The sequence below is a fragment of the Canis lupus genome, chromosome 16, assembly GCF_048164855.1.
Source record: "Canis lupus baileyi chromosome 16, mCanLup2.hap1, whole genome shotgun sequence".
NCBI classification, from domain to species: Eukaryota; Metazoa; Chordata; class Mammalia; order Carnivora; family Canidae; genus Canis; species Canis lupus.
In genome coordinates, this window is record NC_132853.1 from 58022402 (window position 1) to 58044741 (window position 22340).

Consider the following 22340-nt stretch of genomic DNA (forward strand, 5'->3'; position numbering starts at 1 on the left):
CTCTCCCCATCCCCCTAGAAGACGTGACATGCAAGCCACTCATGCTTTTCCCATCTATAGGACGTCCTTTTTATGGATTTCCTCCCACATGAGGCTGACATGCACCCACCTTTGAAGCATCTTTTTAAGCAGTGCCCTGAGTGTGCCTCTTCTCCCAGGGTAGCAGTCAGTGGTACCTCTTCCCAGTGCCATCCCCATCTGCACAAGCCTCGCCGTCTTAGGTTGCTAACCCTAGTGGTAACTCAGCGTACCACCTGCTTTTCGGGGCTTTTGCCATGTGATGGTTCACCAGCTGGCAGGCAGGAGCTGGGAATTAGCCCACCTGGCGGGTCTGCTGCTCAGTGTCCATCAGGTAACTTCCTCTAGGAGAGCAGAAGGTATACTGAAAAACGTGTTGATTATATTTAGCACAAAGGTAACTACCTAGACTTGTCTAGTTATTCAGCTTCAGCTTTGGCTGAGATTATTCTTCTGTTTCCTCACTGAAAATGTTGGTGTCTTCGGGTTTGTAATCTCTACCCCTTACCACTCCTTACCTCACTGCACATACCCTTTGAGGAAAGTTGAGCAGCCCAGTAGCTATGCTTTGCTTCTATTCGTCGTGCTATGTGGTGGTCATGTCTTCAGATGTGATAGCCTGGTTTGAGGACATGTTCTGACTGGCCCTACTCTGTGGCCTCTGTGATTTAAAAACATAGGCCAGCTTCACGGGTTGACTGTCATCAGGGACCAGTCTGAATGGCACCATTTACTATGAATTCACTTTGGTAGAAGTTGGTACGCTTTTGCTGTCACATTTAGGAGAGCACAGCCTCCTCCAGGGCCCTTCCATCGCCCAGCTCCCTAACCACTTGGCCCTTCTGTCTCCCCGCAGATACCGAGTGGCAATCTGGGTATGTTCGGCAGTAGCGGAGCAGCACAAGCCAGGACCATGCAACAGCCGCCGCAGCCCCCCGTGCAGCCTCTGAGCTCCTCCCAGCCCAGCCTCCGTGCTCAAGTGCCTCCGTTTCTATCCCCTCAGGTCCGACCCTTGGCCATGCACTCTGAGTCAGGGGACCCAGTGGCCATCCTGTGGTGTCTGTGCCTCAGCAATGGCACTGCTTTAAAGTGAGAGCGAACTTACCCACACCCAAGAGGAGCCTCCTGGTGTTACTTAGACAGTCCTTTCAGCCTGTCCGTTTGTCCTCCTGCTGCAGGAGGCACTTTCAGAACTGCTCTTCAGCCAGCGATCTGTCCTCCTGTCAGGAGCGGTGTTGCCGGGTGAAAAGATGTGCCTCACATGCCACCATGATGGGATTTTTGTCCTGGCCTTGACAAATATATTCAGCTGAGCCTGATGAATTGTCCTGGCTAGGAGGGGAGATAACTGGCTGAAACATGGCTTAGCCCTCCCTATGTGAGGGAGCACCCAGGAGCAATCAGGGCCCTAAGGATGCCTTAGTGGCCAACTGCATGTGATCATAGGTCATAGAATGTGTATTAATATGTTACAGACTCCTTAGTTAAGTTCATTACTTTGTGTTAGACCACTTTTGCCTACAGAAATTCTTTTTTAAAAAGTGTCAAACAAAAGGAAGGAAAAGGATATCTTATTTTGCATAGCTCTAAAGCATATGGAATTTTTTCATGTCAATATCATTTACTTATGGAACATTCCTTAATTCTATACTTCAGACTGAGTTTTTCCTTACAGTGTTTCAGTCCTCATCCCTTCTAAAAATACTGAATAATACTAATGATAAGTTATAGAATTAGCTGGAAGGAGTTATCCCTCCACAATTGGTTGATCCCAGGTTTGTGAGTTGACATGGCTGAAATGTAGGTAAAATAATAGTTAAATTTGTTCATCATGATACAAGGTGAACTGCTATACCAGAGACCTCCGAGTACAGAAGCTTAGACAGGACAGGTGTTTGCTTCTCTTGTGTGGCCCTGCAGGACGCTCTGCCACAGCCCTTCCCAATCACACAACACATCTATTCATGTCCCACTATCCAAGCCTGGGGACAGAGCTGGGCCTGGGTGACAGCAGGTTTCCCACACCCAGCAAAGCATGTGTCACCCTCGTGCCCCCACATGACCTATACTATTTATTACATAGCGTGTTTTCTTCAAATGACTTGCCTGCTGAAATTAATTTATTCTAATAGAAAACTTTACATATCTACCATAAATAGAAAAGTCAGTTTTCTGATACACAGTAAATAATTATTAAAGTAAAAGATGCCCTTCCACGTGCTACCTAAAAAATCATCTTGCATAAATATTGTGATAAGGACACATAGTACATAGTGGAAAACATCAAAATCTCTGACAGCAGGCCCTGGATGGTTTCAGAGCAGTAAATTCCAGTCGAAGCCCCCCCCACCCCCCCAAATGGGAGAGCAGCCTGATGTCCAGGTCAGGGCTGGCAGAGCAGGTGTAGACTACTTCCCGAGCCCATCCTGGGTGGAGACCCCACAATCACTGTTTCAAGTCCTTGAGCCATGCCTGTTTATTTTCACATAACAGAATGTGATATCAGTTTTCAACAGGAGTCACCCAGAGCCCTAGCATCTTAATTCATGATAAAATATTCTGAGGCGGAAGGCTCTTTCTCTCCTTCCTTCCTTATTTTCCACAGAAGCATGTGAACTACTAATGGCAAAATGCTCATGAGTTTTTTTTAATGGCTTTTGAAGTTAATTCTTAAGACAAGTATAACTGTCACTGATTAATCAGCTCTGCATCTTCAAAGACTGCCTAGACTGGTGGCCATTTCAATAGGGACACGTGTGCCTGATACTCTGTCTTCTGTTCAACAGGTTCAAGCACAGCTTTTGCAGTTTGCAGCAAAAAACATTGGTCTCAACCCTGCACTATTGACCTCGCCAATCAATCCTCAGCATATGACGATGTTGAACCAGCTCTATCAGCTGCAGCTGGTAAGTGGGCAGATCCTTTCAGCTTCGAGAACTCAGGAAAAGTACCCACTGACATTTCCGTAGCTATGCCAGTGACATAGCCACTGACCAATAAAAGTCATTGATGCCATGCTTTCCTAATGTCAGGGAATGTCATTTAGACATTCATAAATTTTTTTAGACTATAAAAAAAAAATTAGGAAGTTTTGCACTTACGGGTGTTTTTCCTCAGCTTTGTGAATTCTCTGGCCCCTTCACAGAGCATCCCAGACCCTAACAGCAGGCATGTCCTTCAGCCTGGGCTCTCAGCTAGCCTTTCTCATCCAGAGTTTCCTATCAGAACCAGAGAGAGAACACAGAAATTCATTCAAGTGACAACTATCTAAATTCTTCAAAGGTGGTTCACATAAAGACTGTTCTGGAAGCTTGAAAGAGAAGTTACTTCATTACATATGGTAGATGCCTTTGAGATTAGGGTTTAATTCTCTCTCACAACACCTGTTAAGAAAGGCTGATGTAGCCTAATCTTGAAAGTTTTACAATTTAACATACCTTAAATTTTAAGTCTTCAACATCTAACTGTTTTTACCATAAAATGCCATGCCACCATATCTCTACATGCATACTGATTTATATACACTAAAGACCTTTCTGTAAAATATTGACACCTGCTTTATTTCGAAGTCTTGTCGAGCAACTTCATCTCCTAGAAAATGACCAGGAATCCTGAAGGAAGGGAAAAAAGGCCTCTGATAGACAAAAGCATTGATGCCAAGGCTTTCCTTACAGGAGAGCCCCAGGCCATGTTGGTCCTAACCCTTTACTGGCTGTTAAGACTCCGGTCTAACCAGCCTGAGGGTCCAGTTTTCCAGTAAGTAGCAGCATGGGATGGGAGGGGAAAAGTGCTCTGAGACGAATTGTGGTGTCAGGGAGAACACAGAGCTCAGAAAGTGGGGCCATGATCATCTTAGGCTCTCAGAGGCTGTTTCTTGGTCCATAAAATGGGAGACAGGGTGGGGGGCACACCTTGCAGCATGGTGGTAAGATTTCCCAGGACCTGAAAGTGCCATGAATAGGTGGTTCAAGCCCACAGGATTATTGCTTTTACTACCAACAGCAACAGAGACCCCTAACCTCAGAGATGGAGAAAGAAACAACCGTAAAATTCAGGTACATATTTAGAAAGCATATTATGTAGATATGTTGTTATAGAGGAAAATAGCTTTCTGCTCCTTGATAACACTGAAGACATGGCTATATTCTGACCTGAGACATAGTTATCATACTGATGTTCTAGAATCTCTTACTTATATGGTAAATTTTATTGACCCCTATAGTGTGAAAGGCATCAAGAAAATCTTTTTTTCCATTGAGGCATTTTATTTGCATGTATATATTATATCTCCAGAAAAAGAATCACAGGATTTTCTTTCCCTCCTGTGCATTTTCATCTTGCTACTTCATGTCCATGATGCCAGCTGAGCTTGTCAGCACAGTGAAACCAAACTGGCAGAACAGGAGATTATTCCACCATTTTTCTAGATCTTTGAGTTGTACATCCAATCTGTGGCTGATCACTCCACTCATGTTTAACCTGTGCCTGTGAGGTTCACAATTTTCCCAGCTGATAGACAAAAGCATTGATGCCAAAGCTCTCCTTACAGGAGAGCCCTGGGCCCTGTTGTCCCTAACCCGTTACTGGCTGTTAGACTCACAAGTTTGAGGGTCCAGTTTTCCAGTTAGTGAAGCCCCAGGCCCTGGAAACAAATGCTCTTAAAAATCATCAGTGATCTCAAATTTGCCAATATAACCGTGCTTCATGGTTGCAATTAGAAACTGAACTGTGACATTAGAGTATGGCCCTAGTAAGAGCCTGGCCTTCGCCTCTCTTTTCAGCACTGTTAATGTTCTTCAGAGCATCTGCCAGGACATTCGCATGCACCATTGTGGCGGCACAGAAAGATGGCAGAAAAAGCAAGAAAATCTTTTTTTTTTTTTTTTTAAAGATTTTATTTATTTATTCATGAGAGACACACAGAGAGAGGCAGAGGGAGAAGCAGGCTCCATGCAGAAAGCTTGATGTGGAACTCGATCCCAGGACTCTAGGATCATGCCCTGGGCTGAAGGCAGCACTAAACCGTCGAGCCACCTGGGCTGCCCACGTTTTACATTTCCACCGGCCGCGCATGAGGGTTTCAATTCCTCCACAGCCCACCACTCGCAGTGTCCTTTAAAAAAAAAAAACAAAACAAAACAAAATGAAAGCTGCAGCCATCTCAAGAAAATCTTGAATTATGTTTAATATATGGTTTTACAAACTGTGCATATTGTTTTTAATTTTTTTTTTTTCAAAATAATTAGTAAAATAAGGTTTTGGTGTATCCTGAAGTTAAGTTTTAGGGCCTTTAAAGATTCACTTAAGTGGAATATTTTATTCCTCTATAATTTAGAGATTAATGAGGCATTTTTAATAGTATAGTCTTTACCTTTATTTGGATCCTGTTTTAATAAATCCTCTTGCTAAACACATGCTCAAAATTCCATGTTATAAGAAAATAATATATGAGAGGCAACCAGTATTTCGAAGTGACCAGATGATGAAACTTCTGCATGGGTGTGCAGAGGTGCTCACAGCCACTTAAGCTCGCTGGGCAGGCAGGGCCTGTGCCAGTAGTGCCACAGGCCAGGATTTAGGCTGCTGTCAGAGGACATCATCATGGGTCCCTGGCACTCACAAGCCTTGAATACATACTGCTTTGTGATTGTCTGGAATGGCCAGTCACTGCCATTCTGCCACAATCTGAGCCATTCTGGACAACTTTCATCTATATTACTTAAGAATTAAGAGTGTTTCATTTTCCCATCATTTCTTTTTCCTTTTAGTTTGTATGACTCAAGCAGAAGAATTATCTCTTCATTAACTGAGAAGTATTTGCTGACAAACCTCATTACCTACACTAAGCAGGGGTACTGACTGAATTACTTTATAAAAATCTATACGCTAGAAGGGTTTGGGAAAGACATTTCTCTTTCTAAGATTTTATTTATTTATTCATGAGAATACAGAAAGAGAGAGAGAGACAGAGACACAGGCAGAGGGAGAAGCAGGTTCCATGCAGGGAACCTGACGTGGGACTCAATCCCAGGTCTCCAGGATCACACCCTGGGCTGAAGGCAGTGCTAAACCGCTGAGCCACCCAGGCTGCCCAACATTTCTCTTTCTAAAAAATGCTTCCACCTCACAGTCTGCTTAAACCACAGTATGGTAAGGGGGACCAAGAATCTTGGCTCTTCTCTCTCTTTCTCTCTTTCTCTCTTTTTTTATTTTTTATTTTTTTAATTAATTAATTATTTATTTATTTATTTATTCAGAGAGAGTGAGAGAGAGGCAGAGACACAGGCAGAGGGAGAAGCAGACTCCATGCAGGAAGCCCGACGTAGGACTCGATCCCGGGTGTCCAGGATCACACCCTGGGCTGCAGGCGGCACTAAACCGCTGCGCCACTAGGGCCGCCCTCTCTTCTTTTTTCAAATAGAAAAGTTGAATCATGTATTGATGGCCTTCTTACAATATTTTAACTCTGTGTCAACAGGCATACCAACGTTTACAAATCCAGCAGCAGATGCTACAGGCTCAGCGTAATGTTTCCGGACCTATGAGACAACAGGAGCAGCAAGTAGGTATCACCTGGGGGGTATAGCTGGACCCCTAGCTCTCGTCTTCCCTGATCTGAAGATGCTAAATGGCAAACTATTACGTTGTCATTGACTTTTCTCTTGCTAAGCCTCCCCTTTTAGCAGTCTCGGGGTCACCTTGGCTTGGGAGCAGGTTGGCCCAGCCAGCAGAGAGTGAATGCCCTGGGTCTGCAGACAAGTAACAGGCGCCACTTTGGAACCTTTTCCAACTCACATCTCTGCCATCAGGTTGCGCGCACAATCACTAACCTGCAGCAGCAGATCCAGCAGCACCAGCGCCAGCTGGCCCAGGCCCTGCTCGTGAAGCCGCCGCCGCCCCCGCCGCACCTGTCTCTGCACCCCTCTGCAGGCAAATCGTCCATGGACAGCTTCCCCCCCCACCCCCAGGCCCCCGGCCTGCCTGACCTGCAGACCAAAGAGCCGCAGTCTTCACCCAGCACCTTTGCTCCTTACCCTCTAGGTGAGTCCCGGCGGTGGGACCCACCGCTCCCCACAACAGGCTGGCACTCTGCTGGGGCTTCCTGGTAAGGGGGCAGCACCGGCCGTTCTTCCGAAGAGCAAAATTCTGCTATGGCCATACTTTCCAGGATAAAATCTTTTAAAGTAGCACCAGTGAAAGCCCCAGAATTCCCTTATTTCTATTGTTGACTCAGTTTGTTCTATTCCTGGTTTATGCTTTTTTAGCAGCCACCATCCTCCAACCTAACTGCAGGGATGAGTTTATAATGGTTTTACTAATAAAGGTTTTAGATTTTTACAAATCAGAGACTTCTTGGAAAGCAGAGGAGTTGTCCATACACATCCTGTAGTGTAGAAGATGGTTTGTATAGCCTGCCAAATCCATATGACTGTGTTGACCTGTAGGAAGCATGCTCAACACATGAAACCCTCAGGTCGACAAAAGAAACGATGCTGCCTTCCAGGTCAGACAAGCCAGCCGGGAGGGATTTGTTACAGGTGATGTAACTGCATTTAGTAATGAGGAAATGTCATGGGGAGGTATATGTCAGTAAATCAATTATACGTGTGAAACAATTTGACGTAAGAATCCAGAAACTGGTAGAAGTTCTCAGGCTTGTCTGTCAGTTGGCTGTTAGTGTGAAGCTACAGGACAAAGGGAACCAGAAACCCAGGAAATAAATATCCAAAGGAGCAAAAGCCAGAGTTGCATAATAGTGAGTTTGCTACTGGCTGATGGTCCTCTTTCCATGATACTGCCCTGAAAAGAGCCATAAATCGTACGACCACATTCTCTTGACGTGCAGTTGATGTGATATGTCCATAATATGAACCTGATGAATGTGATCATCCTGTCCCTCTCTCATTGCCCCTTGCTCACAGCCCTTTATATGCACAGAGGAGGACAGTCTGGTGACTAAGGTCTGGCTGGGGAGATGCCCACCACACCAGGTCCCAGCTCCACCAGGACTGGCTCAGCACTTCCTTGGGTGACTTGCTTGACTGGCTCTGCCTCAATTCTAAAATGGAGATACTTACCTCATGGGGTCCTTTAAAGATTGAATTAATACGTGAAGTTCTCAGGATAGTGCCCTTTGTGAGACATGTTTAGGAGTCCTTTCAGAAACAGTTTCTGTTGTCTGTTACTCTAAAACACTTCTGCTTCAGCTTTCTAGTGTCCATCTGGCCTCTCAACCTATTTTTGGAGAATAAAGTACACTAATCTCTCCTTTTAAGGATTTTTCCTTAGCACACATGAAAGCATTAGTAGAGTGGCTCTTCAAAATTGGATGAAAAATATTTTGATAATATTTTATAATATTCACATTAGACTTATAAATGTATTAAAAATAAGTAGCAAGACACCTGGCTATCTCAGTCAGTAGAGCATGTGACTCTTGCTCTCGGGGTTGTGAGCTCAAGCCCCACATTGAGTGTAGAGGTTACACAGAGTCTCCTTGCTCTGCTGTCTCTTGACTGCTGGGATTTGTCATCCACACGGGAAGATCAGGCATAGAATAATGAAAACCTTCATAGGCAGTGCTGCAGAGAAGGGAAAGCTTGTGTTCACCTTAAGTGGTGAAGGAAGAACCCAGTGCAGGAGCTAAGCTTGGATCCCAGATGAGCTGGACTTTAGTGACAAGAGCCTGGAACAGAGGAAAGGGAGTGTCCAGGGTGGTCGTGCTAAGTTGTGGGTGGGGGTCCACATATGAGCATGCAAGTTGGGGAGATAGGTTCAGGCCAAGCATTTTAAAGGCCAGGCCAGAGCCCAGCCTTGTTGTCCACTCACCTGACTGGATCTGTACAAATGGAAGTAAAGATTGCCATCCGTGTGAACCCCACACAGGCAGCCCCAGGCAGCATCTAACATGCACAGACATTTTGTTTCATCTGCAGAGTTGTGTGTGTATTTGCCACTATCCCCACCAGGCCCACTTCATAGCCACTGGGCCCCTGTATGCATTTGACTTGGCCATCACGGATTTAAAGCCAAGAACAAACCTGATTGATACTTTGCTTAGGAGTACAGATTAACTTTGACTCATGTACCAAGATGTACAGTCTGTGGATCCTAGGGTGCGCACCTGCCAAGTATTCTCCACCAGCTGAGCATTCAGTCCAGCTCGTAACTGGTGGCCCCATCAGGGACTCTTTATCATCCTCCTCCCTCTCCTTAGTAACCTGGCACGGTGTTGCCAGATACAGCAGCAGGTTCTTTAGCTGTGAGAAAGAAAACCCAGGGTTGGCATGCACTCCAGCTGGGGGCAGGCAGCAGTCCCCGACGCTCTCCAATAGGTCAAGTCCTTAAAATGAGTTTGATATTTAAAGTCCTGAAGAGCAGACTTTTAGTAAAGTAAGTTCACTCAAAGTGGAATTGCGTTATTGCTACTAGATTGTTCTGGAGGTGCTACTTTAGAACACTGTCAGAACTCTGAAAGAGTTATATTGATCTGGTGAGTTTCCCTAAGATATCCTAAGATCAAAAAAGATTTTCCAAATTGTCTGGACTTGCACTGTCTTTCTGTGGGTACTGAGGAGCACTGGGACCATGTTTAACTCTGAAACGTGTGAAATGGAGAGTTGTTGGTCTTACTTAATCAGAGAATGTTCATTTCCATTTCACCTTAATTCAGGAATAATGTTCCTGGAAACTTAACATGTTGTTTAAAAGACAAAAGTTTTTCTTTCTACCAGCATTAAAAGTTAGAGTGAAGTATGTGGCCATGAGTTAAGACTTGGATTGATTCTCCAGGAGAGCTTTAGAATGCAATAAAATCTAGAGGAAGAGTAGGCATATGCTAACAGCATTTCTATTTTTAGCTGGACTGAACCCAAACATGAATGTCAACAGCATGGACATGACTGGTGGTTTGTCGGTGAAGGACCCGTCCCAGTCCCAGTCACGTCTCCCTCAGTGGACACACCCCAACCCGATGGACAACTTACCCGGTGCTGCTTCTCCCCTCGATCAGAACCCCAGCAAGCATGGTATGTCTAAGCTGGGGTGCCTGTGGCCCAGCCATGCCTGTTCCAACTGCTGACTCTCCAGGTGTAGAGCATACTCATTCTATCACTCCCACTGAGTCTCTTGTCTAAGAATTCGATCACAGAGTGTGTAATCTGGGCTGTGGTCAAACTTTCTGAAACCTCAATCTTCAGGTCTTTGCTATAAACCCAGCCGGAGTTGAAAATACCCCAGGGCAACAAAGAACATTGGTCATAGTCTGCATATTTGTTATTGATACCTGTGTTCTTCAATAAAAAATTTGTCTACTGAGAAAAAAATTTTTCAATAAAATGATGAAACACAATAGAAAATCAAATGCTTAAAAAAAAGAAGCAAAAGTGCTGATAACTAGAGGAGGTGACCTCACTATTAAGCATTAACTTTAGCTCCCAGTTTCCTGATAGCATAAATAGGGAAAATGTAATAGACATATGATTCTTTCTTGATATAAATATTCTAAAAGGAAAAACAAAAATTAATAACCGTTAATTCTACAAGAAAATCCTCACACGCTACCGGGGCACCTTCCTGGCCTTGGCAGGAGAGCATAATCGCCTCTGGCAGGGCGGTCCAGTCCAGAAGATAAGGGCTCTGTGTTCACACACCCAGTGTGTCCTTACAGAGGGAGGGCAGGACACACACAACTGCAAAGTCCATAGCTAACTACAGAGACTCATAAGCTGGCCCAGAATGGCACAGGCCTGCTTTCAATGGTATGGGTTTGTGTTTTATCAAGGTTTCCAACTTGAGAAACTAAAATGGTTCTTAAGGAATTTTGTTTGGTCTTGGAGTGCCTGGATGGCTCAGTGGGTGGAGCATGCGACTCTTGGTCTCAGTTTGTGAGTTTGAGGCCCATGTTGGGGTTGAGATCACTTAAAATCTTAAAAAAATAAAAAGAGGGGGGCCTCAGTGGCTCGGTTAGGCGTCTGCCTTTGGCTCAGGTCAAGATCCCCGGGTCCTGAGATGGAGCCCTACATCAGGCTCCCTGCTCAGCCGGAAGTCTGCTTCTCCCTCTCCCTCTGCCCCTCCCCACTACTCTTGCACTCTCTCGCTCGCTCGCGCTCTCTCTCTCAAATAAATAAAATATTTTTTAAAAATAAGTAAAACAATTTCAGTCTTTCACAGATGAAGTTTGGGCTAACCAAAATGGTTACTTATCTTTAGAGAGTGCTGGACAAACCAAGTCTGATGGTTCATGTACCTCTGAAAGGGGCGGGGCCCAGTGCCTAGTAGTGAGGGTCAGGAGCTCCCGTGTTCACTCAGCTCTTTGTTTCCCACTGTCCCCACAGGTGCTATCCCTGGAGGTCTAAGCATTGGGCCTCCAGCTAAGTCCTCCATCGACGACTCCTATGGCCGGTACGATTTAATCCAGAACAGTGAGTCACCAGCCAGTCCTCCTGTAGCTGTTCCCCATAGCTGGTCACGTGCCAAATCTGACAGTGATAAAATCTCCAATGGCTCCAGCATCAACTGGCCCCCAGGTAAGAGTGTGCAACGCTTCTGTGCAGCAGCAGATCAGAGCTGCCCCAAGCCTGAGGAGAGCAACTCTGCTCCAGAGAAGCCAGGATCTGAACTAAGAGTCCTAGAAACACGAACCCCATAGCTTTGGCTTTTCCCCTAGAAATCTGTTTGTCACACAGATTTGGGAAGTGGTTAGCACCCAGCGTTTTTCTGTAGTCCCTCAGTTCAGTGAGGGGAGTGGAAGGAGAATGGATGCTGTATCTCATCTGGCCAGACTGTTTCTAGACTCCACACCATCTGAACACTCTCTTAATGTGGCCACTATAATCCCTACTTCTAGCTTGTTCCAAAGGGTGGGTGATTTACTGAAAGAAAGTGAAGGATGTGTCTTCTATTCTAACTAGCAGATTATAAGAATTTCCATGAATTATCATGAAGGAGTGTGAAGATATTGTATTACTCATGTTTTGATTTCCATTTTGTTTGGAATTTTCCAGAATTCCATCCTGGAGTTCCATGGAAAGGACTTCAGAATATTGATCCCGAGAACGACCCCGACGTCACTCCTGGAAGCGTCCCCACTGGGCCCACCATTAATACCACCATACAGGACGTCAACCGCTACCTCCTCAAGAGTGGAGGTGAGGAGAGCGGGACTCGACCTGCTTGGCACAGAAGGCCTCCTACGTGCGTTCAGAGGCGCCAGGGTGGTGTGCGGGCTGTGGGGCAGGGATGCTGTGAGACACATCTGTGAGCACTTCTCACCATCTGGAGATAGTGCTAATGGTGAAAATGGAGATTGATTTGCTGGATTTATGAACACATCCTTTCTGAGCCCTGTGCCAGTACATCCCGATATTAACCATTAAGCTTCTCAGTGAACAGGTTCCCACTTAAAATTTATTGAAACTGCAGGCAGATTGACCCCTTACTTACTTCTCCACCCCAATCTGTTTCCTTCCACAACGTCTGGTAAAAAAGTCTGAAATCCGTCCCCAGCACTGTGTTCCTGGCACAATCGTGGTGCTAGATCTGGGCTCACCCTGTGTCAGCCTTGGACCCAGCAGGAGGAAGTGAGGAGCTAGCTGTGATGATGGAGGCATACATGCCGCTGTTAGGCATGATGCTGAGAAGGGTAGACAGAGCAGCTCTGGAAGTGCCCACCCTGATACAGTGGCAGTGCCGACATCCAAATAGTGGGAGGGAATAGCTAGGCTGCCACAGAGGCTCATCCCCAGTAAGACCACTCGGTCCCAGAATGTTAATTCGGGTTTCCCACTTAAAGTGAGACTGGGAGAGAAAGGTAGGGTTCTTTAAAGTGATAGGCTTCTAGGTGTTGCTGTGGTTTGGGTAGAAAGCCAGCAGAAGTACGGATCATCCTGTTCAATGTTGTGCATGCCTCGCTTCCTAGAGCAGCCCTGCTGTTGGGGACAAAGGAGTGGTACAGGGGACAGGAAGTGGAGCCTATGTGAGATGCCAGGGGGCAGGGTGAGTCACAAGCAAGCAGTCAGACTCAGCCCCCAGTGCTTGTCCCTGTAAGTGTGGCAGCAGGGTCATGTCACAGCAGGAGTGTCCGTTGGGGTATTTTGAGGATCTTGGGCAGGTGTGAACAGACTGCGCTGACCCAGGTATTGAAAGACCCCAGAAAGAGTTGAGGTTACTCAGCGTAGCACAGAGCTTCCTGCTAGTGCCCTGTGGGTCCTCTAGTGGTCCCCTGGAGCATTGCAGGTGACCTCCACATTTGCACAAGCGTGCCATGATGTGACAAAGGCGGCCTAGAGAAGTAGGTGAATTCTAAGGGCAGGTTGCAAGCAGCTGTCCTCCAGTCCAGCGTGGCTGAGACAGAGATAGGCAGATAGAGGCACTGGTGTCAGGATAAGATGAGAAAGCGCAGTCTCCAGCTCCAAGGTAAAGAGTTAGGCAGCGGTCCAGCCTGGGCACCTCGAAGCTCACGTGATGTCATGTGACTTCTGGGGGCTGTCAGTGGCCAGTCTTAGGCAGCTCCCACCAGGCTCCTGCATGCCCTGGAGAACCGTTGGTTCTCTGCTCCTTTGCCCCTCGTGGTTCATTATTTGGAGAAGAGGAACATACAGAACTTCTCTGTACATAGATTTGGTATGTAATAATGCCACTGCCACAGTCCAGTAGGATGGCAAAGGCCAGACCTTGCTGACCGCCTCTCTCTAGAGTGTGATGTGCTGCTCCCCACACGCAAGGAACTTCCAGGCAGCCCCTTTAGCTGACCTTCCTCAGAGATTGAGCCACAAAAGCCATCTTTATATATTTATATATATATATATATATGTATATATAATATATATAAAGTATACATACATACATATATACATACATATATATATACTTTTTAAATCTTTTTTATTTTTTATATATTTTTTTAAATTTATTTATTCATGAGAGAGAGAGAGAGAGAGAGGCAAGGGCACAGGCAGGCAGAGGGAGAAGCAGGCTCCATGCAGGGACCCCAACGTGGGACTTGATCCTGGGACTCCAGGACCACACCCTGGGCCGAAGGTGGTGCCAAACCTCTGAGCCACCCAGACGTTCCTTAATTTTTACACTTTTTTAAAAAAAATTTTTTTGAAGTAGGCCCCACACCCACCGTGGAGCTTGAACTCATGACCCTGAGATTGAGAGTCACACGCTCCCCCAAGTGAACCAGCCATATGCTCCAGTTTTGCTTTTTTTTTTTTTTTAAATTTTTAAATAATCTCTACACCAGACATGGGACTCAGACCCACAATCCCAAGATCAAGAGTTGCATGCTTCACCAACTGAGCTGACTGCTTTCCCCACCCACCCCCAGCTATCATACTTTTGACTAAACAGCTTGACCTTAAAAACAGAGAGAAAGCCCCCGACACCATTATATAAAACAAAAGGTCAGGGATCCCTGGGTGGCGCAGCAGTTTGGCGCCTGCCTTTGGCCCGGGGCACGATCCTGGAGACCCGGGATCGAATCCCACGTCGGGCTCCCAGTGCATGGAGCCCGCTTCTCCCTCTGCCTGTGTCTCTGCCTCTCTCTCTCTCTGTGTGACTATCGTAGATTAAAAAAAAAAAGTCAGAATGTTGGGGCCAGGCGGGAAGGGAAACTCCTCAAGATGGCGGATACCCCAAAATGGCTGAGGTTCCTGTCACCACCTCCACTTGGGACGCCAATGGACCAATGACCTGCTGACAGCTTGACGCAGACCCTTACACCTCCCCTTTGGACTTCCCCAACCGAACCCAATGCCCTTCAAACCCCAGAGGAGGAAGTCACCTTTGACTGGTCGAATTGCAATCCTTCCTTTGCATAGTGAGGGTCACTCTGACTGGTTGGATTGCAATCCTTCCATTGCATGGTGAAAGTCGCTCTGACTGGTCGGCTTGCAATCCTCCCTTTGCAGATGAGCCAACCAATAGGAAACCGTTCTGCCTTACAACGTTATGTAAACCCCCTACCACCTTGTCTTGGCGTGACTTCCCGGACTCACTCTCTTTCCCCCGTGAGTCGTGGAACCTCGCCCGAGGGTGCCTGCAATAAAATCTGTTCTTGGAAAAAAATAAAATTTAAAAAAAAAAAAAAGAACAGAGAGAAAAAAAAAATCAAGAAACTGTGCCCTAGGAGGAAAACAAGGAGAATAGCCATTAACCTCTTGATACTGGCTTATTTATTTTATATATTTTTTAATGCAGCTTTCTGTTTTTTTCTGTCAAGTATCAATTATAGTAGGTGTCGCCTTAATTTGCATTTTTGTTTTTCATTTATTGCCATTAAGTTCTGAATTGATACTAAAATTCACATGTTTACAGTATTTGTTTGGATGGTGGGTACAGCTATAATCTGTATGAAGTGAACATTAACCAGGATGGTGAAGTACAGTCATGCCATTTCATAGCATTGAGTAGAGCACTGTTGAAATCTAAGCACTCCATTGTTAAATTAAAAAAAAATAACACAGGAGCACTTTGGTGGTTCAGTGGTTGACCATCTGCCTTTGGCTCAGGGCAAAATCCCAGGGTCCTGAGATCGAGTCCTGCATTGGGTTCCCCTCAGGGAGCCTGCTTCTCTCTCTGTGTGCCTCTCATAAATAAATACAATCTAAAAATAAATAAATAAATACCACAGAAGGCTAAATAAATAATCTCTAATCTTGGGATCTTGGGGTGATTATATTTTGTTGGTAAATGGAAGAGGGGAGTTTAAGATGTAAGCTTAAGATACCAGTAGGACTGTTTTGTTTTGTATTTAATTGCAGACCTATAGATTACAAATCAGTTTTAATGTTCATGAGTTCTAGTGCCCTCATTCTAAGGAGATCCATCACCGTAGGGCAGCTGTAGACAGCTGTGCAGGTTACACACTGCGCAAGTCTGAGAGGTCCCCCATGGTAGTCTCTGTGAAGGGTATTCCTGAGGTTGTTTGGTGCACCTCCCTGGGTGGGGGGCCCTTCCATGTCTTGTGAGATTCTGTTTGTGGAACTAAATATGACAAGCAGACTGTCATATGCTCATGTCCCACACATCGGTGGAGTCACTTTCCTAATCACAAGAGCTCTGATTCTGTCCTGTTCTAACCCTGTCAGCACTGCTTGACCCTCCTTGTTCCCCAGCTTTCTACTCTCCCCAGAGAAACCTGGGAGGTGGAGCGGGGGTTGACCTGGAGACTCCGGACAGCAGGGAGCCAAGCAGGGGCAGCCACACCCGCCAGCCTCCCTCCCAGGCGCATGAGCGGGTGTTTGCACAGGAGGGGTCTGCGGCTGGGGATACAGTCCTTTAGCCCCTGCACGGGGCTTGCCTCATGCCCATGTCAGAAGGGAGAGCCTGGATGGGAGCTGGTGGACACCTGAGACTTTTGGATCAGAATGAAGTGCTGGTCTTCCTACAGAAAAATGTGTAACAAAAAGCTTGGAGTTTCTTGGTTTTTAGCTTTGTGAATATTGTTTGAGGCGTGAAAAGATAGGGAGCACCGTGTACTATGAGTTTCATTCTCCTTGGGAGGGAGTTCGTGAGATCGGTTCACACCCCGGATGGTTCTCTGCATTCTGCTGCACATCCTTGTCTCTCCCGCCTGGAGCCCTGCTTCTGAGAGGCTGCTTCTACCTCCTGGCCTCCCTGCCTGCTGGGCGCCGGGACCTGCCTGCCCCGGCCGTGCCCCCATCCGTGTCACGCCCGTATTGTCAGCCCCCGACCAAAACTGGCCCCTTCGGAGGAGACCCCCTCTTGGTGGGTGGCACTTTCACACCTCCAGGCACAGGGGCTGCCCCAGTGCACCCACCGCCGCCTCTCTCAGTGCCATGTCTGCTTCTGCAGGGTCCTCCCCACCGTCATCTCAGAGTGCCGCGCTGCCTTCCTCGAGTGCCTGGCCGCTCAGTGCCTCCGGCTACGGTCGCTCTTTCAGCAGCATCGCGCCCGCGCCCAGCATTGCAGGTACGCACTGGCCTCCCCTGACGTCTGCCCACTCAGCCCGGAGCCAGGGGGCCATGTGGTGTGACGGAGAGGGGGCCTGGGCACCTCTGCCCACACAGACCCGCACCCCTTCTCTGCCCTCCCCGTGGTTAAAAGGAGGACATGAGGGCTCAGAATGTGCAGACAACGTCTGCACGGAATTCGATGGAGGAGACAAGAGTAGGTCCCAGGAAGTATGGCCACGTCCCATCACTCGGATCAGTGCTGCGCCTGGATTATTTCTTTGTTACCCTAGACTTTTAGAAGTCCTTAAAGTAAGAAATATCTTTTAGACTCAGTACATTTCTGTATTCCTTCAAACCTTGTCATGCAGACTTTTTTAAACCAATGTAAGGATGCTGTTGGAATTCCTATAATATTAGTACCTGGGGAAGAAAGTCGTTTTGATATAGTTTAGCATCCTTTTTTTCCCACACTCCAGTCAATTTAATATTTTAATTTTAATCCCAGCATGGTTAACACACAGCTTCAGGTGTAAATACAGTGATTCAACATATAGTTTAGTTAGAATCTTACTGAAAAAAAGAGAACCTCTCGGGGGCAGCCCCTGTGGCGCAGCGGTTTGGCGCCACCTGCAGCCTGGGGTGTGATCCTGGAGACCCGGGATCGAGTACCACATCGGCTCCCTGCATGGAGCCTGCTTCTCCCTCTGCCTGTGTCTCTGCCTCTCTCTCTGTGTCTATGAATAAATAAATAAACTCTTTAAAAAAAAGAGAGAGAACTTCTGGACTATTTCATTCCTTCTAATGTTTATTAGTTCTGACATTTACAGAGGAGATGTGTGTAGACCTCTAATACTTCCATGATCATTTAGCTAAAGAGAAGGGCTACTTTCCCTGAATCTCCAGCAGTTTTTCTGGCATTTTTGTTTTTCTCATCAGTGACAACTTCACTAAGATTAGCATTTGTTTGAAGTCACGGTGGCTAGGGGTGGAGGGGAACTTCATGCAGAGTTTGTGTTGGCCTGGTCGCTGCGGTGCTATTCAGAGACCACAGCGACAGCGACCACTCTGCCGCCAGCACTTCCTGTCCTGGTCACGCGGGGCGGGTGAGGCAAGCCTGGCACATGTCCAGGTGTGTGCACATCCCAACCAAGCCCTGGGTTCCAGAAACACCAGAGCTCAGAGTCATTACCAGTTTGTTTTTTCCTCCCAGTGAGCCTTCTTCCCCCAGTGGAGGTACTAAGATGCCAAACGCTCAGCCCCTGGCAGCTGGGCCACATGCGTCCATTTCTACCATGTGGCCCAGCAGGCTCATCTCAAAGTTGTGGGTTGTCAGGAGGTGTTGCCTTGAAAAGGGTCTGTGATACCTAAAGAAATAGCTTAAAAGATCTACATGTTAGGCTTTGATCTTGATTAATTTGTTCCATTATAAAATGCTTGTCCCAGTAGAATATGTCAATAAGTTAACTTTAACCTCAAACTACAGAAATGCTGTTTTCCGTGGCAAACTTGATTCTGGCACACTTAGCAAATTCGTATCAGAAGTCCTGGCGAGGCTTCCTCTGGACACAGGGCACAGCCACAGTCTCTGGGCCGGGATTCAAGAGGACACATACCCCATGGTTCTCATGCGGGCACGCATTACTTGGTATTGTCCACTGGTGCCAGAGAGCACTTTGTACGTTTCCCAGAGTCTGAGGGGGCTTTTCTTCTCTGTCTTCTTCTGCATCTCTGCCTTTCTAGGTAAACTGTCAGACATGAAATCGACGTGGTCCTCTGGCCCTGCCTCCCACACGCAAGCCTCTCTATCTCATGAACTGTGGAAGGTGCCCAGAAACACTACTGCACCCACAAGGCCGCCTCCAGGGCTAAGCAATCCCAAGCCTTCCTCCACCTGGGGAGCCAGCCCCCTCGGCTGGACCAGCTCCTACTCCTCGGGTACGCAAATGGGGCAGGTTGGAGGGGCACGGGGGCTCAGGGCCTGCTCGGTTTGCCCTTTAGGGATGAGTATGCCTGTTATCTTGTCCTCTTGCTGCTCTGTAAGGACGGCTGTCCCCACCCCTAGAACCCAGGAGGGCCTAGGACAGGCCAAGGCACTCTGCACTGTCAGGGCAGCCATCTGCGCAGCGCTCCAGCTGCCATGGTTTTCACCTCCATCCTGGGCTCCAGTGTGTCCTGAGGCAGGCGGTCCTGGCAGTCACAGCACCCCTCCAGGGGCCACGCTGAGCCCTTGGAGGAGGTACATTCAGCCAGCACAAAGGGCTCAATTGCCACTTTGGTATTTACTTCTCCACAACATTTCACTGGAGCAAGGGGCTTTCCAGGCCAGGAACAAAACCAGGCCTCCAGTGTGAACTGGCTACTGCATCCCAGGGCTGCCGTTCTGCTGGCCTCCATCAGCACCCTCCCCCAAGCTGCAGGCGTGGAAGACATGTGCTGGGAACTTAAGCTGAGTTTGAAACCAGTTGCAAATAATTTGAAAATTGCCGTCGCCTGTAATAGTCCTGTGGGTCTGCTGTATTAGCACCCAGCATTCAGAGCATTGATTCTAAGGGGCGTGGGGGCAGAGGAGGAGACGGGACCCCCAGGGGGTCACCTCAGCAGGAATTGTGGTTTTGGGTTCACCAAACCAAAAAGATAACATGGGTTTTCAAAGGTTGAGAAAGACTTAGAGCTAGCAGTGGCAGTCTGGGTCTGTGCTACCGTACATGTTAGCAAGAAGCCTCTGGTGGCCGTGCTGACCAGGCTCTCCCTTGGCTCGTGCAGGTTCCGCATGGAGCACCGACACCTCAGGACGGACAAGCAGCTGGCTCGTTCTCCGCAACCTCACGCCCCAGGTACAGGCACCTGCCGAGGGGGTCACCAAGCAGGCAGGTTCCCACTGCCCCCCATGCATGCTGGCCTCCGTGCAGGGGGCCCTCACGGGGTCCCAAAGGTGGTGTGGGCAGCCACAGGCAGACAGGCCCGTGTTCCTGGCAGATTGTTTACGTTTTACTCTTTTGAGGCTTAAAGAGTCTACCTTTTAGACAGAGTCACTTGCCTTTAATTATACCCACTGAAGACTCATTTGTCCTGCACTCCCCTTTCCCGGGGTCTGGGGCTGCGGGGCTGCCAGGAACCAGGGGCTCTGTGTGATGTATCCCAGCTGGCTGGGTGGGGAGGCCACAACCAAAATGGGGTCTTTACTTTCTCCTCATTTTTGGAATTCACGAAATATAACTGAAACATCCAGTATTAAAAAGTACATGGTAAATGACAAGGCATAAATGGTTAAAATCATAAAGTCCTCCACACTAAGCCGTTTGAAAGACGGACAATTTCCCAGTGTTTAGTACACCAGGGTCATATACGTTTTCTTTAAGAATGTCGTGGAAGAAGTCCCAGGAAGCTCGTTACCGCCCCCTTTGCTTCCTCAATCAGATCGATGGCTCTACCCTGCGGACACTGTGTTTGCAGCACGGGCCTCTCGTCACATTCCACCTGAACCTGACTCAAGGCAACGCCGTGGTCCGCTACAGCTCCAAGGAGGAGGCCGCCAAGGCCCAGAAGTCCCTGCACATGTACGTCTCTTGGCCGCTACTCGGCTGCCCCATGGCCTAGCATGTCCTGGCAGCACTAAGTTCTGGTGTCATGTGTGCTCCAGGGGCTGCTGTGAGAAAGCACCACAGGCAACAGACATTGCCTCTCAATTCTGGAGGGTGTCAGCAGGGGCAGTTCCTTCTAGGGCTCCTCTCCTGGGCCTGCAGACAGCTGCCCTCTTCCTGTGTCCTCACATGGTTGCCTCTTTGATGTGTGTGTGTCCTAACTCCCCCTTCTTAGAAAGACACACATCATAGTGGGTCAGGGTCCACCCTGATGAGCATCTTTTCTTTCCATTACCTGTGTAAAGAGCTACCTCCAAATATAGGCACAGCTGAAGTGCTGGGGGCTAGAGCTCCCATGTGGGGACTCGGGGGTCATGATCCATGCCGCAGCAGGTATCTCATGACGCATCTCTCTTCTGCTGTGGAGTTGTCGCGGCCACGCCCCCCACTAGGGAGAGGTCCCCAAAAGCATGCACATTGAGTGCAGTGACAGAAGGAAGACGCTCTCTCCACCAGGTAGCACCAGGCATGTGACCCATCTTCCAGCCACCTCCCCCCACTGATTACAGGATGCCCTTGGTAAGATGTGTGAGTGGATGTACTCAGCGACAGCACTGAAGCAGTGGGATTGCTGAATCACACGGTGGTTCCATTTTTAATTCTCTGAGGAACTTCAGGAGTAGCTGAACTAATTCCTTATTCCCACCACCAGTGCACAAGGGTCCTCTTTTCTGCACATCCTCACCAACACTTGTTATATTTGTCTGTTTGAGTCTAGCCATTCTAACAAGTGTGAAGTGATTATCTCGTTGGGTTTTGATTTGTATTTCCCTGATGATCAGCAGTGTTGAGTATCTTTTCATATACCTGTTGGCTGTTTGTATGTCTTCTTTGGAAAAATGTCCAGTTCCTCTGCTCATCTTTTAATCAAGTTGTTTGGGCTTTTTTCGTTGTTATTGAGCTACATGATTCTCTATATATTTTAGATATTAACCACACCAAATAAATGGTTTGTGAATATTTTTTCATTCCGTAGGTTGTCTTTTCATTATATTGACAGTTTCCTTTGCTGTGTAGAAGAGCTTTAGTTTGATGTAGTCCTACTTGTTGATTTTTCTTCTTTTGTTACTTGTGCTTTTATTTATTTTTTAATTTTTATTTATTCAAGTAATCTCTATGCACAGCATGGGACTCCACTCACAACTGCAAGATCAAGAGTCACACACTAGGGGCATCTGGGTGGCTCAGTCAGCTAAGCATCTGCCCTCAGATCATGATCCCGGGGTCCTGGGATGGAGCCACACATCAGGCTCCCTGCTCAGCGGGGAGTCTGCTTCTCCTGCTCCCTCTGCCCTTCTTCTCCCTGCTGCTAATGCTCCCTCTCTCTGTCTCTCTCAAATAAATAAATAAAATCTTAAAAAAAAAAAAAAAAAAAAGAGTCCCATGCTCTTCCAGCTGAGCCAGACAGGCAGGTCATATGCTTTTAGTGTCTTATCAAAAAAGCATTGCCAAGACCAATCAATGTCAAGGAGCTTTTTCCCTATTTTCTTCCAGGAGTTTTATGGTTCCAGATCTTACATTTAGGTCTTTAACCCATGTCGAGGTAACTTTTCTGAGTGGTGTGAGACAGGCGTCCACTTGTCATTAGTCTGCACACGTTTCTCCAGGTTTTCTGGCAGATTTGTTAAAGGAACTGTCCTCCACTGAGTGCTCTTGCTTCCTTTGTCAAATATAAATCAGTGTCTACATGGGGATCTATTTCTGGGCTCTATTCTGCTCCACTGGTCTATGTGTCTGGGGTTCTTTTGCCAGTACCATA

The 22340-nt window shown here is 47.3% G+C and overlaps 1 protein-coding gene across 6 annotated transcripts in view; it reads left to right on the forward strand.

The window, feature by feature from the left end:
* Positions 1 to 22340, forward strand: part of TNRC6C (trinucleotide repeat containing adaptor 6C) — a 153102-nt gene that overhangs the window by 126068 nt on the left and 4694 nt on the right. For all 6 annotated transcript variants that reach the window (XM_072781755.1, XM_072781752.1, XM_072781756.1 and 3 more), the window contains 11 exons: positions 875 to 1021; positions 2805 to 2924; positions 6497 to 6580; positions 6828 to 7059; positions 9879 to 10046; positions 11355 to 11546; positions 12024 to 12167; positions 16840 to 16956; positions 18681 to 18875; positions 19704 to 19774; positions 20358 to 20497. In XM_072781755.1, coding sequence (XP_072637856.1) covers positions 875 to 1021; positions 2805 to 2924; positions 6497 to 6580; positions 6828 to 7059; positions 9879 to 10046; positions 11355 to 11546; positions 12024 to 12167; positions 16840 to 16956; positions 18681 to 18875; positions 19704 to 19774; positions 20358 to 20497 — 1610 coding nt within the window. The remainder of the gene's footprint in view (positions 1 to 874; positions 1022 to 2804; positions 2925 to 6496; positions 6581 to 6827; positions 7060 to 9878; positions 10047 to 11354; positions 11547 to 12023; positions 12168 to 16839; positions 16957 to 18680; positions 18876 to 19703; positions 19775 to 20357; positions 20498 to 22340) is intronic.